The following is an 18,156-nucleotide window of genomic DNA, read 5'->3' as shown; positions in this document are numbered from 1 at the left end:
TGAAGCCTGCTTCGTATTCTGGGTCTCCCTATTTCACTGCCCCTCCCTGCTCATGCTCATGCTCTGTCTCTCAAAAATAAATAAATGTTAAAATACTTTTTTTAAATAATAAATTTAAGTTAGTTAACAAACAATGTCATGTTGGTTTCAGGAGAATTCGATGATTCATAACTTACATGCAACACCCACTGCTTATCACAGTGCCTTTCTTAATACCTATCACCTATCTAGCATATCTTCCACCCACTCCCTCCATCAACCCTCAGTTTGTTCTCGATCAGTAAGAGTCTCTTGTAATGGGGTGCCTTAGTTGTTCAGTCAGTTTAGCTTCTGACTCTTGATTTCACTTCAAGTCATGATCTTGGGTTTTTGAGTTTGAGCCCTGTATTGGGCCTAGTGCTGACAGCCTGCTTGGGATTCTGTCTCCATTTCTCTCTGCCCCTCCCCTGCAGGCGCTTGCTCGCGCTGTCTCTCTCTCTTTAAAAATAAATAAAAACTTTTAAAAACAAAAAAGAAGTTCCTTGTCATTTGTTTCCCTCTTCCCCCCCCACCCATATGTTCATGTTTTGTTTCTTAAATTCAACATACAAGTGAAATCATATGGTATTTGTTTTTCCCTGATTGATTTATTTCACTTAGCATTAATACATTCTAAGTCCACCCACATAGTTGCAAATGGCAAGATTTCATGTTTTTTTGATGGCTGAATAATATTACATTTGTATACATACCACATCTTCTCTATCCACTCATCAGTCAATGAGTGGGCTCTCCATAGTTTGGCTATTGTTGATAATGCTGCTATAAACATTGGGGTGCATGTACCCCTTCAAATCTGTATTTTTGTATCCTTGGGTAAATACCTAATAGTGCAATTGCTGGATCATAAGGTAGTTCTGTTTTTAGGGGTTTTTTTTGACGAACCTCCATATTGTTCTCCAAAGTGGCTGCACCAATTTGCATTCCCACTAGTAGTGCAAAAGGGTTCCACTTTCTCCTCATCCTTGCCAACACCTGTTGCTCCTTGTGTTGTTAATGTTAGACATTCTGACAGGTATGAGATGGTATCTCATTGAGATTTTGACTTGTATTTCCCTGATGATGAGTAATGTTGAACAGCTTTTCATGTGTCTGTTAACCATCCAACTATCTGACTATCTTTGGAAAAGTGTCTTTTCTTCTGCCCGTTTCTTAACTGGGTTATTTTTGGGGTGTTGAGTTATAGATTTTTTGGATACTAACCCTTTATCACCTATGTCATTTGCAAATATCTTTTCCCATTTTGTGAGCTGCCTTTTAGTTTTGTTGATTGTTTTCCTTTGCTGTGTAGAAGCCTTTTATGTTGATGAAGTCCCAGTAGTTCATGTTTGCTTTTGTTTCCATTGCCTTCAGTGATGTGTCTAGTAAGAAGTTGCTCTGGCTGAGGTCAGAGTTTGCTGCCTGTGTCTGTATCTCAGTGTGGTTTTGATTTGTATTTCCTTGATGTTGAGTGACACTGAGTGTCATTTCATGTGTCTGTTAGCCATCTGGATGTCTTCTTTGGAAAAGTGTCTATTCGTATCTTCTGCCCATTTCTTCACTGGGTTATTTGTTTTTCAGGTGTGGAGTTTGGTGAGTTGCTTTTAGATTTTGGATACTAGCCTTTTATCCGATATGTTATTTGCACCTATTTTTTCCCATTCCATTGGTTGCCTATTAGTTCTATTGATTGTTTCCTTTGCAGTGCAGAAGCTTTTTATCTGGATGAGGTCCTAATAGTTCATTTTTGCTTTTGAGTCCCTTGCCTGTGGAGATGTGTCAAGTAGGAAATTGTTGCAGCTGAGGTCAAAAAGTTGTTTCCTGCTTTCTCCTCTAGGGTTTTGATGGTTTCCTGTCTGACATTCAGATCCTTCATCCATTTTGAGTCTACTTTTGTGTATGTATTACACATATTTTGTATATGTATTATATGCTGTATTCTTACATTAAAGTAAGCTAGAGAAAACTAAATGTTAAGAGAAAATACAGTACTGTCCTGTATTTGTAAGCAAAACAAAACAAAAAACTGTATATAAGTGGGCCCATACAGTTTAAACCTGTGTTTAAAGGTCAACTCTATAGTGTTGCCAGTCCTTTGTGCTGTAGCTCTAGACTGAGTGACAAAATTAAATGCCTATTTCTTTGTCTCTGAGGCCAATTTTTTTGACCTTGAAACCTAAAAGTTTATTTTTATTCTTTAAAAAAAATTTTTTTAAGCATTTATTCATTTTTGAGAGACAGAGATAGAGATGAGCAGGGAGGGGCAGAGAGAGAGAGTGCGACACAGAATCTGAAGCAGGGTCCAGGCTCTGGGCTGTCAGCACAGAGCCCGATGTGGGGCTCGAACCCATGAACTGCGAGATCATGACTTGAGCTGAGGTTGGACGCTTAACCAACTGAGCCACCCACGTGCTCCTATATTAACTCTTGAAAATAATTATTTTTACTTGTTAAAGATTCAAAAAGTGAATATAATGCTTTTTGAGAAGAAATAGAGAATATTTCTGCAGTTATAAATTAATTTATTTTATTGATTGTAAGATACATTTTTTTCTAATTTTAACCTTTTTGAATTTCAGAGCATTTGCAGTTGATGCATTTCACAATTTCTTGGGTTTTTTCTTTTTAAGGGTTACAAATAAGAGGGGTGCCTTGTGATTAATGATATATTGGGTTGGTTGAAATATGGTATTAGCTAGTAGATCACTTTTAGAAGTTAAAATATCCTGGTTTTGATTTTCTGGAAACTCCGTCTTTGGAAGGTCATACTATCATTTATATGGAGTGTATAACTGTAGTTGCCAAAAGTTTGTAATATAGATTTTGACCAAGCCTTCTAAATATTTCATGAAATGGAAGTTTAGATCTTGTTATGAATAGTAAGCTTTGAAACTACAAAATAATTTCCTTTAACACAAAAAATTTTAGGGGCGTCTGATTGGCTCAGTCGGTTGAGCATCTGACTTCAGCTCAGGTCATGATCTCACAGTTCATGCTTTCAAGCCCCAGGTCCAGCTCTGTGCTGACAGCCAGAGCTTGGGGCCTGCTTCAGGTCCTTTGTCTCCCTCTCTCTCTGCCACTCCTCTGTTTCATACTCTGTCTCTCTCTCAGAAATAAATGAATAAGAAAAATATGCCTTTTCCCCTATTCTTTTGTTATAGAACCAGTCATTGAAAAGTTCAGGTTTCTGTTCTTTATAGTCAGAATTTAACAGGGTGCCTGGGTGGCTCAGTCGGTTAAGCCTCCGGCTTCGGCTCAGGTCAGATCTCACGTTTGTGGGTTCAGGCCCCATGTCAGGCTCTGTGCTGACAGCTAGCTCAGAGCCTGGAGCCTGCTTCCGGTTCTGTGTCCTTCTCTCTCTGCCCCTTCCCTTCTCATGCTCTATCTCTCTCTGTATCAAAAATAAAAATAAAACATTAAAAAAAATTTAATAGAGCAAAGTGGAAGTAATGACTAGAACTATGACTGTTGGATTTTACCTTTTTGTCATTTGTAATAACTTGCATCATTACATAAGAATGAATTTCTTATACAAAGTTACATACACATACTTTTCTATCCCACCTTAAAGTCTTCTGTCAATTATAAAGCATTTCTAAAAGTGATCATTCTAGTTCATTTTCAAACTAGTACATCAGTTCTTGGCCCTTACCCTGTCCCCTCCCAAACTTACTTCAACTAATTATCCCAAATCTGTTTGAGAAACCAATTAAGCTCTGATCATCGCCTCTAGAAAAAATGCCCACACTCTTTTGAAATTGTTTTTACAATTTAAGGGGGCGGTTTGTTGTGGTTTTTGGTGTTTTTTGTTTTGCTTTTTGCTTCTAGGTTATTGTTTAGAAATGCTAGAAAAAATGTTAAGAATGATACTGCCTTGATTTTCACTTTAGAGAAATGCTTTTCAAATCTTGCATCATTAAATATGATTGCTGGACACCTGGGTGGCTCAGTTAGTTAAGCATCTAACTCATGATCTGACTCATGATTTCCACATAGGTTCTGATCACACTTCATGGTATCAAGCCCTGCATGAGGCTTCATGCTGACAGCACAGAGCCTGTTTGAGCTTCTCTCTCTCAAAATAAATAAACTTAAGAAAAATATGATTGCTGATAGAAGCTTTAAATGTTTTTATTTCTGTATTAATAAGAGCTATTTCCCCCTACCAGCAGACCCAGTTAGGAATGGGTTTAACATTGTGGCAAATACTTTAAGTTATCTACTGAGATGATCATATGGTAAAATGAAATGTTCATATGGTAAAAAACAAAAAAGCCGTAAATACATGAACCGTCATTTAAACTTCCTTGTATTCTTCTTGGGCTACATTTCACTTAATGGTATTGTATTTACTTTGCCATTTTTCCTTCCAGAACATTTTTGTCTTCATGTTTGAAGTAAGATTAGTTTCTTGTTTTTTAAGGTTCTGTAATCTGATTGTCTAATGAATTTGGAAGCTTTCCATTGTCCTCAGGAATGCAAGAATGAACTATTCTTTGATAGAATTTCAGTGTACTTCTAATACGTTTACATTTATTACGATCATTCATTTTTAATTTCTTTCATCTTATTTTATATTTACCATAGTTTTCATGCATGTGTTTTAACTCTTTCCTCCCATTTCCTAACTTCTATTAATTAAAATTTTTTTCTTTCTTTTTTAAATTTCTTTTCTTTCCTGATGGTTTGTGGATTCTCTTTCTATACAAGTCTTTACCATTGAATTTTAACAAACATTTAAAATATTTATATCAATGTCTAAGTTTTATTTATCCTCATATTTATAGACACCACAGTACCATACCCAGCACCTCTGTTTTTATTGAAATTTAGAAATTGAAATGAATTTGAAATTTATTGGTGGTGAAACTGTCTGTGCATTCCTCAACATATAATATTCATCTGTTTTAGAAATTCACATTAAACTGTACCTCTACTCTTAAGTTGATGTCTTATTTATTGCTTTCTTATAACAAGTATGTTGGGAGTACATGGAACAATGCTAGTAAAATATATGTGGTGCAAAATATTTCCTCTTAATTTATTACCGGAAGAATAAGTATTTATAGGTTGAGAGGTAGATTAAGGAAATATTTACAAACTGACAATTATGTTTAATTCTCCTGGTCAACATTAATTTAAGAACTTTGTGTTAGTAAAAGAGTAGTTTTGGTCTTCAATTTCAACTATTGTAAATTTTCTGATATATTTGTATAACTGCATGGTTTCCATTATCAGAAAACTTTCGTAAGAAACAGTTCTAGAAAATATGTAACAGCAGTGAAGTAGTAACATAGTTACCTTTCCAAATTAAAATAGCTTTTAAGTCACAGTTGTCAGTAAGTAAAATAATGTTGCCAATATTGTTAACCAAGATTAAGAACAGTGGAAAGCTTGATACTGAAGACACCAGCATTAAACCATAAAGAAGAATCAGGAAATTTCTAAATGGGTATTTAGAAATGGTCTTATTACAATTATTTTAAAATCTCCTTTATCCTCTTCTCATCCCCATTAAAAAATTTTTTTTCTAGTATAAGTGTGAGGTAAGTTAGACTTGGACCACCCGGTCCAAGGACCACTTGGCTTAGTTTTATGCATTCTCCTATATTAGCAAACTGGTTTTATACAAAAATTTCAATGTTAAAATTTTTTGGTAATTGGTTGAAATCAATCTTTAGATAATAAGAAATACAGATAAGCATTACACAATGCAATGGTGGGCTGGAAAGCTACTTGGAAATACTTTCTCAAGTAATTATAACTCAAGGGATTCCCTTTTTCAGTCATTAATAAAAAAGTGAGTTCTTTTGGTAACTGTATTTTGCTGTATTAAGCTTTCTTAAAAATGGCAGGTATAAGGCAACTCATAGATGAAGAGATTTTTACTGGCTAGAGAGAAGACCATTTGAGCTTCAGAAAAGATATTTGCAGTGGATTAAAGCCAGGCAAACACATGTAACCCATCCATTTATAATGACATTATATTTTATTTTAAAGTTTGTTTATTTTGAGAGAGAGAGAGAGAGCATGTATGCACATGCAAGTGATACAGGTGCAGAGAGAGAGGGAGTAAGAGAGAATCTCAAGCAGGCTCCACGTTGCACTGTCAGCATGGAGCCTGAATGTGGGGCTCAAAATCACAAACCGCAAGATCATGATCTGAGCCAATGTCTGATGCTTAAACGACTGAACTGTCAAGGTGTCCCTAAGGACATTTTAAGTAGTTTTTAAATTAATCTATTCACATACCATAACATTCACCCTTATAAAAATGTATAGTCTTATGCACAAGGTTGTGCAACCATCATCGCTAATTCCAGAACATTTTCATCACCAACAAAGAAATTCTGTACCTACCAGTAGTTGGTTCCTATTTCTTCCTCTCCCAGTCTTTGAAAATCACTAATCTCCTTTCTGGTTCTATGAATTTGCCTATTCTGAACATCTCATATAAACAGAATTATATAGCATATGGCTTTTTGTGTCTGGCTTTTTTCATTTAGCATATTTTCAGAGTTTCATGTTGCAGGATATATAAATAATTACTTATTATAGCTGAATAATGTTTCATTGTATGGAAATACCACATTTTGTTTATCCATTTATAAATTGATGGACATTTGGGTTGTTCCACTTTGAGGCTGTTATGAATGAAAATACTATGAATATTTGTGTACAAGTTTTTGTGTGGATATTCGTTTTCAATTCTCTTGGATAGTATAGTAAGAGTGAAATTACTCAGTCACATGATAACTCTTTACCTTTTGAGGAACTACTAAACTATTTTCTGGAATGGCTACACCATTTTATTCCTCTCCTTTCCCCTGCCCAGCACTAGGGGTTCTCATTTCTTCATATCCTCACCAACATGTATTATATTATCAGTCTTTTTTATTCTGACCACCCTAGGAGATATGAAGTGATAGTTGTGGTTTTGATTTGCATACTTGTAATAACAAATGATAGTTGAGCATCTTTGTGTATACTTATTGGTCATTTGTATATCTTCTTTGGAGAAATGTCTGTTTAAATCCTTTGCCCCTTTTAAAATTGGGTTGTCTTTTTGATGTTGAGCTGTCAGGATTCGTTATATATTCAGGAGACTTATCTGATATGCTGTGTATTCTAGACAGTGTTATCAAAAAATGATTCGCAAATATTTTTTCCCATACTGAGAGTTGTCTTTTCATTTTCTTGATGTGCCCTTTGGTGAACAAAAATTTTGAATTTATATTGAGTCAAATTTATCTGGTTTTTTTCCCTTTGGTTTCTTGTGCTTTAGATGTTGTACCTACGAAATATTGCTGAATCCAACATTATAAAGATGTATACTTATGTTTTCTTCTAAGGGTTTTATGTTTTAGCTTATATTTAGGTCTTGATCCATTTTGAATTAGTTTTTTACATAGTGTTAGAGGTCTAATTTAATTACTTTGCTTCCAGTTGTCTTAGCGTGATTTGTTGAAAAGACTTCATTCCCCTATTAAATTATCTTGGCACCCATGTTGGAAATTAGTTGACTATAAATATAATGATAGGTTTCTCTACTCTTAATTCTGTTCCATTGATATATGTTTATCCTTATACCAGTATCACAATCTTGATGAATATAGCTTTGTAGATTGTCTTGAAATGGGGAAGTGTGGGTCCTTTACTTTGCTCTTCTGTGTAATGACTGTTTTAACTATTCTAGGTCTTTTGCAACTCCATGCAAATACTGGGATCAGCCTGTCAGTTGCTTAAAAAAAAAAAAAAAAAAGCCAAGTGGGATTTTGATTGGTAGTGCATTCAGTAATATCTAAAAACCTCTTAAAGCAATTAAGGGATGATAGGGAGCCAGTTTTATTTTTTTTAATCTGTCTTAGAATTTGGTAAGTTTCTGTATGAACCATACCAATAGGTAACTGAGTAGTAGGTAAGGGAAATCTCTCTTTATATATGTATACCATTTGATAAATTGAAATAGTAGAATTAGATTGTCATCATTTTGCAGCCCCCAGTGAATGAATTGATTTAGGCATTGAATATCAAGGCCTGCTAACATCACAAAAAGAGATAACCAGACATTATGTGCTTCTTAATAAAAGTACACAGTACCGTCTATAGTATTGCCAAAAGGATTAAACTTGAGACTGATCAGGCTGTTGCATTTAACTGCCACTTTGCAGGAAATACAGAAGCCAGAGGACCACATTGAATGGCATGAGTATAGAGTGATTTTTACTGGGAAACCTGTTTTTTAAAAAAGTTTTTTGACATTTATTCATTTTTGAAATAGTGTAGGAACATGGGAGCAGTAGAGAGAGGGGGCAAAACAGAACCTTGAAGCAAGCTCTAGGCTCTGAGCTGTCAGCACAGAGCCTGATGCAGGGCTCAAACTCATGAACTGCGAGATCATGACCTGAACTGAGGTCAGCTGCTTAACCAACGGAGCCACCCAGGTGCCCCTGGGAGGCTCCAGTTTATTATTATTTTATTAATTTTTAAAAATTTTATTTCTTAAAAAAGAAAATTTTTTTAATTTCTTTTTTTAATATAATTTATTGTCAAATTGGATAACATATAGTGTATTAAGTGTTCTCTTGATTTTGGGGTAGATTCCTTTGGTTCATTGTTTGCATACAACACTCAGTGCTCATCCCAGCAAGTGCCCTCCTCAATGCCCATTACCCATTTTCCCCTCTCCCCAACCCTCCCAGCCCCCATCAACCCTCAGTTTGTTCTTTGTATTTAAGAGTCTCTTACGGTTTGCCTCCCTCCCTCTCTGTAACTATTTTTTCTCCTTCCCTTGCCCCGTGGTCTTCTGTTAAGTTTCTCAAGATGCATATATGAGTGAAAACATATGGTATCTGTCTTTCTCTGACTGACTCATTTCACTTAGCATAATACCTTCCAGTTTTATCCACATTGCTGCAAATGGGTGATTTCATTCTTGTTCATTGCCAAGTAATATTCCATTGTATACATAAACCACATTTCCTTTACCCATTCATCAGTTGATGGACATTTAGGCTCTTTCCATGATTTGGCTATGTTGAAAGCACTGCTATGAACATTGGGGTGCATGTGCCCCTATGAATCAGCATTCCTGTATCCTTTGGATAAATTCCTGGCAGTGCTATTGCTGGGTTATAGGGTAGTTTTATCTTTAATTTTTTGAGGAACCTCCATACTGTTCTCCAGAGTGGCTGCACCAGTTTGCAACAGTGGAAGAGGGTTCCCATTTCTCCACATCCTCCCCAGCATCTGTTGTTTCCTGATATTTATTTTAACCATTCTGGCTGGTGTGAGATGTGTAGTTTTGATTTGTATTTCCCTGATGATGAGTGATGTTGAGCATCATTTCATGTGTCTGTTGGCCATCTGGATGTCTTCTTTGGAAAAGTAACTTTTTATTTTTAGGTATTTTTTGGGTTTTGGTGCAGTTGTAAATGGGATCATTTTCTTGATTTCTGTTTCTGTTGCTTTATTATTGGTGTATAGAAATACAACCAATTTCTGTACATTGGTTTTGTACCCTGCGACTTTGCTGAATTCATATATCAGTTCTAGCAGCCTTTTGGTAGAGTCTTTGGGTTTTCCATGTAGAGTACTTCTGTGAAAAGTGAAAGTTTGATTTCTTTGCCAATTTTGACACCTTTATTTCATTTTGTTGTCTGATTGCTGATGCTAGGACCTCCAACACTATATTAAACAACAGTGGTGACAGTGGACATCCCTGTTGTGTTCCTGATCTCAGGGGGAAAGCTCTCAGTTTTTCCCTATTGAGGATGATACTAGCTGTGGGCTTTTCATATATGGCTTTTATGATGTTTAGGTATGTTCCTTGTATCCCGACTTTCTTGAGAGTCTTTATTAAGAAAGGATGCTGTATTTTGTCAAATGCTTTTTCTGCATCTATTGACAGGATCATATGGTTCTTATCCTTTCTTTTACTAATGTGATGTATCACATTGATTGATTTGCAAATATTGAACCAGCCCTGCAGGCCAGGAGTGAATCCCACTTGATCATGGTGGATAATTCTTTTTATATGCTATTGAATTCAATTTGCTAGTGTCTTGTTGAGAATTTTTGCGTCCATGTTCATCAGGGATATGATGTAGAGTCTCTGTATGATTTGGAAATCAGTGCAATGCTAGCTTTACAGAAAGAGTCTGAAAGTTTTCCTTCTGTTTCTGTTTTTTGGAACAATTTGAGAAGGATAGGTATTAACTCTGCTTTAAATGTCTGGTCGAATTCCCTTGTGAACCCATCTGGCCCAGGACTCTAATTTGTTGGGAGATTTTTGATAACTGATTCAATTTCTTTACTAGTTATGGGTCTGTTCAAATTTTCTGTTTCTTCCCTTTTGAGTTTTGGCAGTGTATGAGTGTCTAGGAATTTATGCATTTGTTCCAGGTTGTCCGGTTTGTTGGCATATAATTTTTCATAGCATTCTCTGATAATTGCTTGTATTTCTGAGGGATTAGATGTGATAAATCTGTTTTCATTTGTGATTTTATCATTTGGGTGCTCTCGCTCTCTCTCTCTCTCTCTCTCTCTCTCTCTTTTTTTTTTTTTTTTTTTTTTTGAGAAGTCTGGCTACGGGGTTATCAATTTTGTTGTTTTTTGTTTTTGTTTTTTGTTTTTCAAAAAAACCAGCTCTTGTGGTTGGCCTTAGAGCCAACTGGTCTTGGTGTTTCTTTGTTCTGCTTCTAGTTCCTTTAGGTGTGCTGTTAGATCTTTTTATTTGTGATTTTTCTTATTTCTTCATATAGGCCTGGATTGCAATGTGTTTTCCTCTTAGAACTGCCTTTGCTGCATCCCAAAGGATTTGGACTGTTGTGTTTTCATTTTCATTTGTTTCCATATATTTTTTAATTTTTCTTTAAATGCCTGGTTGACCCATTAGTTCTTTAGTAGGATGTTCTTTAACCTCCATGCATTTGAAGGTTTTCCAAACTTTTTCTTGTGGTTGGTTTCAAGTTTCATAGCATTGTGATCTGAAAATATGCATGGTCTGATATCAGTTCTTTTATATGTATTGAGGGCTGTTTTGTGACCCAGTATGAAATCTGTCTTGGAGAATGTTCCATGTGCTCTTGTGAAGAATGTGTGTTCTGCTGCTTTAGGATGAAAAGTTGTGAATGCATTGTCAAGTCCATCTGGTCCGATGTTTCATTCAGGGCCATTGTTTATTGATTTTCTGTCTAGTTGATCTCTCCATTGCTGTAAGTAGAGTATTAAAGTTCCCTCAAGTTACCTCATTCTTACCAATAAGATTGCTTATGTTTGTGATTGTTTTATATATTTGGGTGCTTGGGAATTGGGTGCATAGACAGTTATTGTTGTTAGCTCTTTTTGATAAATAAACCTGTAATTATGATATAATGCCCTTCTTCATCTCTTGGAATAGTTTTTAGTTTAAAATTTAGTTTGTCTGATATAAGTATGGTTATTCCAGCTTTCTTTTGACTTCCAGTAGTATGATAGATGGTTTTCAATCACCTCGCTTTCAATCTGACAGTGTCTTCAGGTCGAAAATGGGTCCCTTGCAGACAGCAAATAGATGGGTCTTGTTTTTTTGTTTTGTTTTGTTTTGTTATTCATTTTCATACCCTATGTCTTTTGACTGGAGCATTTAGTCCATTTACATTCAGTGTTATTATAAAAAGATTGATTTAGAGTCATTATGTTATCTGTAGGTTTAATGCTTATAGTGATGTCTATGGTCCTTTGTGGTCTTTGCAACATTCCACTCACAGAGTCCCCCTTAGGATCTCTTGTAGGGCTGGTTTAGTGTTTATGAACTCCTTCAGTTTTTGTTTGGTAAAACCTTTCTCCTATTCTGAATGACAGGTTTGTTGTATAAAGGATTCTTGGCTGCATATTTTTCCTATTTAGCACATTGGAAATTTCCTGCCACTCCTTTCTGGCCTGCCAAGTTTCAGTAGATAGGTTTGCTACTACCCTTATGTAGGCTAAGGCCCATTTGTTCCTAGCTGTTTTCAGAATTCTCTCTTTATCTTTGTATTTTGCCAGTTTCACTATGATGTGTTGTGCAGAAGATCGATTCCTGTCATGTCTGCAGGGCGTTCTCTCTGTGCCTTCCTGGATTTCAGTGTCTGTTCCTTCTCCAGATTGGGGAAGTACTTAGCTATGATTTGTTTATGTACGTCTTCTGCTCCTTTCTCTCTCTTCCTCTTCTGGAACTGCTATGATATAGATATTACTGTGTTTCATTGAATCATTTAGTTCTCTATTCCCTCGTGGTCCAGAATTTTTAAATCTTTTTCCATAATTTTATCTTCTATTTTACTTATTCTCCCCTCTTCAGTCCTCACTGTCACCACCTCTAGTTTATTTTGCTCCTCATTTACAGCATTTTTAAATTCTGCGTGACTATTTTTTTAGTTTAGTTCCTTGATCTCTACTGTTTTCTATGCTTTTTATCAAACCCAGTGATTAATCTTACGACTATTATTCTAAATTCTTGTTCAGTTACATTGTTTATATCTGTTTTAATCATTCTTTAGCTGTCATTTCTTCCTGGAATTTTTTTTGAGGAGAATTCTTCTGTTTGTTCACTTTGGCTAGTTTTCTGTCCCATATATGTTCTAAAAGCTTGTGTGTCCTGTATCTATGAGCACTATTATATTAAAGAGGAGTCATACACTGTTCAATGCCTGGCCCTTTAGGAAGTGTTTTTGGGAAACCCCAGTTTAAATGCCTTCAGTTTTTCAGTAATAACAAGGGACCAAGGGTAACATCTATTAAAAGATATTTAAACTGTCCACCAGAAAAATACCTCTACCAGGAATATAATGATTTATGCCCATTTCTCTGAATGCTGACACTCTAATTTTTAATTACTAAGGAAGTTGAGCATGTTTTTCCTATAAGTTTACTGATCCATTTGTGTGTCACTTTTTAATGATTTATAAGAGTGGCTAATAGTGGCTAAAATTTTTTGTTTGTTGCTACAAAAGTTTTTCCTATCGTGACTTATTTGTGTCTTTTTCTTTATGAGTGAGTTTATTGGGGGAGGGGAGAGAATATTTTAGTTTCTTTTGGTTTTGTGTTTATGCATATGCATTGTCTGAGTTGAAAAACACACACTTTTATTTTCTCCCAGTTCCTATAATTATGATTTCCTTTACTTTTGTGTATGGGGTAGGGTAGATTTGATTTTCTTAAAAGTACTTTCCTTTAAAAATAGATTGCATGGAATTATATGTGTGAGAGAATGAAGACAAAGATTCTCTTGTAGATAAAAGAAAAAAGCTGTTATCTGTTATCTAATAGTCTAATTTTCAGTTAGAATTTGAAAAGACCTTTTTCATTTTTATACCAGCTGAGTAAGAAAACCAAACTAAGCCAAATAACTTTGGCTTTTTGTGTTGACTTCACATAAACAACTTTAGAGATCCAGCATTAGCTGAAATTGGATTTGAAATGAGCAAATCAGTATTCAGATTTTTTTTCACCTAACTCTGAGTCCTTTCTTTCTTTTTTTTAAGCTCAGAAGGATTTAAAAAAATATATTTATTTATTTTGAGAGAGAGCCTGTGAATGAGGGGCAGAAAGAGGGAGACAGAATCCCAAGTGGAATGCAGGCTGTCAGCTCAGAGCCCAACACAAGGCTCAAACTCAGTAATCTCAAGATCATGACCTGAGCTGAAACCAAGAGTTGGGTGCTTAACTGAATTCGTGTGCCCCTGAATTCTTTCTCTCTTTTTTTAAGTTTATTTATTTTGAGAGAGAGAGCATGTTCACAAGTTGGGGAGGATAGAGAGGGAGAGAGAATAGCAAGCAGGCTCTGCACATTTAGCATCTAGCCTGATGTGGAGCTTGAGCCCACAAATTGTGAGATTGTGACCTGAGCTGAAGTTGGATGCTTAACTGACTGGGCCACCCAGGCACCCCATCCCCTGAATTATTTCTTAAATTTCTTTTTTTCTTTTCCTTGTGGTAAAATTTACCATTTGACCATTTTTAATTTTATCATTTAGTGGTATTAATATACATTCTTATTGTTGCTCAATCATTAGCACCATCCATCCCTATAACTCTATTCATATGAAAGTGAAACTGTGTCTGTTAAACAATCTGTGTTAATGCTCTCCTCCCTTCAGACCCTGACAACAACCATTATAACTTAATGTCTTTATTAACTACAGTTGAGCCTTGAACAACATGAGTTTGAGCTGTGCAGGTCCAGTGATAATGCAGATCTTTTTCGATAAATATATTGGATAATCTTTTAGAGATTTGTAACAATTTAAAAAAACTCACAGATGAACTGCAGTTTAGAAATATCAAAAACATTAAGAAAAGGTATTTAGGAATGTATGATATATATGTAGAAATGAAGATACTTGTCTTTTTTTCATGAACATCAAATTATAATTATATATCATAAGCTCTCCAGTCAACAGTAGGATATTACTGGTTAAGCTTTTGGAGAGTCAGAAGTTCTGCATGGATTTTTGACTGCACCCGGGGTTGGTGTCTCTAACCCCTTGTTCCAAGGATCAGCTGTATTCTAAGTACTTCATATAAATGGAATTATACAGGATTTGTCTTTTTGTGACTGGCTTATTTCACTCAGCATAATGTTCTCAAGGTTCATCCACATGTAACATGTTGCAGAATTTTTTTTCTTAGGGCTGAAAATATTCCATTGTATTTACCACATTTTGCCTATTCATTCTCCATGGATGGACCCTTGTTGGGTTTCTTCTATGTTTTAGCTATTGTGAATAATGCTGCTGTGAACATGTGTATATATCTCTTCAGGACCTTGCTTCCAATTCTTTTGGGTATATACTCAGAAGTGGAATTGCCAGATGCATATGGTAATTCTATTTTTAATTTTTTAAGAAACCTCCATACTACTTTCCACAGTTGGCTATGCTATTTTACATTCCCACCAGTGCATGAGTGTTCCAGTTTCTCAGTATTCTCACCAACACTTGTTTTCTGAGTTTTTTTTTTTTTTAAATAGAAACCATCCTAATGAGTATGAGGTTGTAGTTTTGACTTGTATTTCTATAACAGTTAGAATGATGTTAACTACCTTTTCATGTGCTTTGTGGCCACTTATTTATTTATCTTTGCCCATGTTTGAATCGAGTTATTTGGATTTTTGTTGACTTTTAGTTAGGAGTTTTCTATGTATTTTGGACATTAATCCTCTATTAGACATATGATTTGCAAAACTTTGTCGTTCTAGGAGTTGCCTTTTACTCTGTGGATAGTATCTTTTGGTGCACAAAATTTTTACATTTTTATAAAGTCCAATTTGTCTATTTTTTTCTTTTGTTACCTATACTTTTGGTATCATATCCAAGAAATCAGTGCATTGCTATGAAACCTTGGTATGTTTTAAGTGTTTTACATTTAGGTCTTTGATCCATATTGAATTAATTTGTACCTGTGATGTTTAGGTAACCATTAAACTTCAGTCTTTTGCATGTGGATATCCTTTTTTCCCAGTACTGCTTGTTGAAAAGATGGTCTTTTTCCTATTGAACAGTCTTGGCATCCTTATTGAAAATAATTTGACCATTTATGTGAAGGTTTATTTCTGGACATTTATTCTGTTTCATAGGTCTGTACGTTTGTTTTTATGCCAGTACCAAACTGTTTTGAATACTGTAGCTTCATAGTAAGTTTTGAAATGAGGAAATATGAGTCCTCCAACTTTATTCTTTTTCATGATTATTTTGGCAATTCAGTTTCCTTGCAATTCCACATGAATTTTAGAATGGGTTTTTCTTTTTCTGCAAAAAATGTCATTGGGATTTTGACAGAAGATACTGATATCTTAATAATATTGTCTTCCATTCTATAAACACAGGATGTGTTTCCATTTTTTTCTGTTATCTTTAATTTCTTTCAGCAGTATTCTATAGTTTTCATTGTATAAATAAAGTTTATTCCCAATCATTTTATTCTTTTTGATGCTATTGTAAATGGAACTGTTTTTGTAATTTTCTTTTCAGAATTTATTAGTTCTAACAGATTTTTTTCTGAGTCTTTAGGGTTTTCTACATATTATATCATCTGCAGACAGAGATCATTTTATTTCTTCCTTCCCAATTTGAGTGCCTTTCACTTCTTTTTCTTGCCTAATTGCTCTGGATGCAACTTCCAGTACTGTGATGAATTGAGATGGTGAAGTTGAGCTAAAGTAATCACAGTTAACCATCCCATGTTTTCCCCTGGTAGTTGCAGACCTTCAGCAGATTCCAGAGTTCCAGAATAATTAATCAGACAGTTTCTGCCTAATTATTGTCTAAGTGGAAAGACAAATTCTCTGTACTTCCTACTCACCCATCTTCCCAGAATCTGAATTATTTTTAATAATCAAAAAATTGTATTAACATTTTGGCATGACTTTAAAATGGAGGCCTATTTCCCTCAGACATTCTGCATTAAATCATACAGTGTACTTTAAATCATACAGTATACTTTTCATACAATTAAATATTATTGAGTATTTGATTAGTTATGAAACCATGATTCAAATTGAACTTACTTTGCTTTTCAGGGCTTTTTCATATTTAATAATTTTCTTTACAGAAATACCGGTATCAGGATGAAGATACACCTCCTCAAGAGCATATATCCCCACAAATCACTAATGAGGTGATAGGTCCGGAATTAGTTCATGTCTCAGAGAAGAACCTCTCAGAAATTGAGAATGTCCATGGATTTGTTTCCCATTCTCATATTTCACCAATAAAGGTAGGATGATAACTTTATTTTGCTGCTAAGAATTATGTATCACTTTTGTTACTAGTATAGCTCATGCTCAGAGAGAACTACTTTTTTATGTAGAATTTTCACCCCTTGTTTCCTGGTTTCTTAGTTATAGGGAATTTTGTAATATTTATTAGCATTCTAAAAACATTTTAAAATATATTTTTATTAAATGAAGTTTATTGAGTGATACTATCTCTAAGCCTAAAAATTCCCACAAAGGAAATAATATTTCAAATACTACACATTGAAATATTTTTTAAACTTGCTTTGAATATTGGTACTTCTAGATAAAGAGCATTAATACTCCATTAACTCACTTCAGAAATAACCACAATCCTGGTTTCTTATAAAGCTCTACTACATATTTAGATTTTTAATCAATATATTGTTTATTTTGCCAATCTTAAATTTTATATAAATGGCATATAGCATATATAACCTCAACTTGACTTTTTTTGCTCAACATTATATTCATAAGATTATTTTTACTGCTCTGGAGTTTTCTTTTACTAATATGCTATACCTTATCTTTTAATGGATGTTGTTATTTTCAGCATATTACTAGTATAAAAAGTGCTGTTAAAAACACATCTTTGTGAATAACATCAGATTATTTTCCAACTGATTATATACTTTACATTTTCAGCAGCAATATATATGAGTTTTAACTGATCCATATCCTCATCAATACTTGGTATTACTATTTTTGCCATTGTTTTGAGCTTGAAATAGTATCTTATTGTGACTTTAATGTGCATTTCCCTGTTTGATACTGAGGTTGAATATATCGGTCATTTTGGTTTTCTCTTCTGTGATAATATGAACTCTCAAGATTTTTCCTCATTTATGTCTTGGGTTAGTTGTCCTTTTTACTGATTTGTATAAGTTCTTAATATATTCTGGATACTAATCATTTGTTGGTTTTATGTATTGTGAATAAGGTTCATTTTTTCCTAGTAAAAGTAACCTGTTTTTTATAATTTTCTTTGAGAGATGATTTCATATTACTGGTTAAAATTTTTAATGGTTGTAGTATCATTTAGATTTTCTATTAATAGTTTTGCTAGGTTATACTTTTCTAGGAATTTGTCCATTTCATATTTATTTCAAAATATTATTGATATCCTGGGTTGGATTTTTTTTTTTGTCTATAGCATATTTAATTTTGACCCCTTTTTCATTCCTAGTAACTACTTGTGCCTTGTCATTTTTTTCCTCTTGATCATTCTTTGAAAGACGGTCTTTTCAAAGATTCATCTCTTTTTTAAAAATCTTGTGTTCTTGGGACATCTAGGTGGCTCAAGTCAGTTAAGCATCTGACTTTGACTTAGGTCATGATCTCAGAGTTTGTACATTCTAGTGCGCACCCCCCCCCCCCCCCCC

At 34.5% G+C, this 18,156-nt stretch overlaps 1 protein-coding gene across 9 annotated transcripts in view; it reads left to right on the top strand.

Moving 5' to 3' along the window:
* DLG1 (discs large MAGUK scaffold protein 1) overlaps positions 1-18,156 on the top strand; it is a 255,930-nt gene that overhangs the window by 87,542 nt on the left and 150,232 nt on the right. For all 9 annotated transcript variants that reach the window (XM_029939594.1, XM_029939593.1, XM_029939592.1 and 6 more), the window contains exon 5: positions 16,591-16,755. In XM_029939594.1, coding sequence (XP_029795454.1) covers positions 16,591-16,755 — 165 coding nt within the window. The remainder of the gene's footprint in view (positions 1-16,590; positions 16,756-18,156) is intronic.

The sequence above is a fragment of the Suricata suricatta genome, chromosome 5 (assembly GCF_006229205.1).
Source record: "Suricata suricatta isolate VVHF042 chromosome 5, meerkat_22Aug2017_6uvM2_HiC, whole genome shotgun sequence".
Taxonomy (NCBI): Eukaryota; Metazoa; Chordata; class Mammalia; order Carnivora; family Herpestidae; genus Suricata; species Suricata suricatta.
Note: the sequence above shows the minus strand (reverse complement) of the source record. Positions and strands in the feature narration are given on the sequence as shown.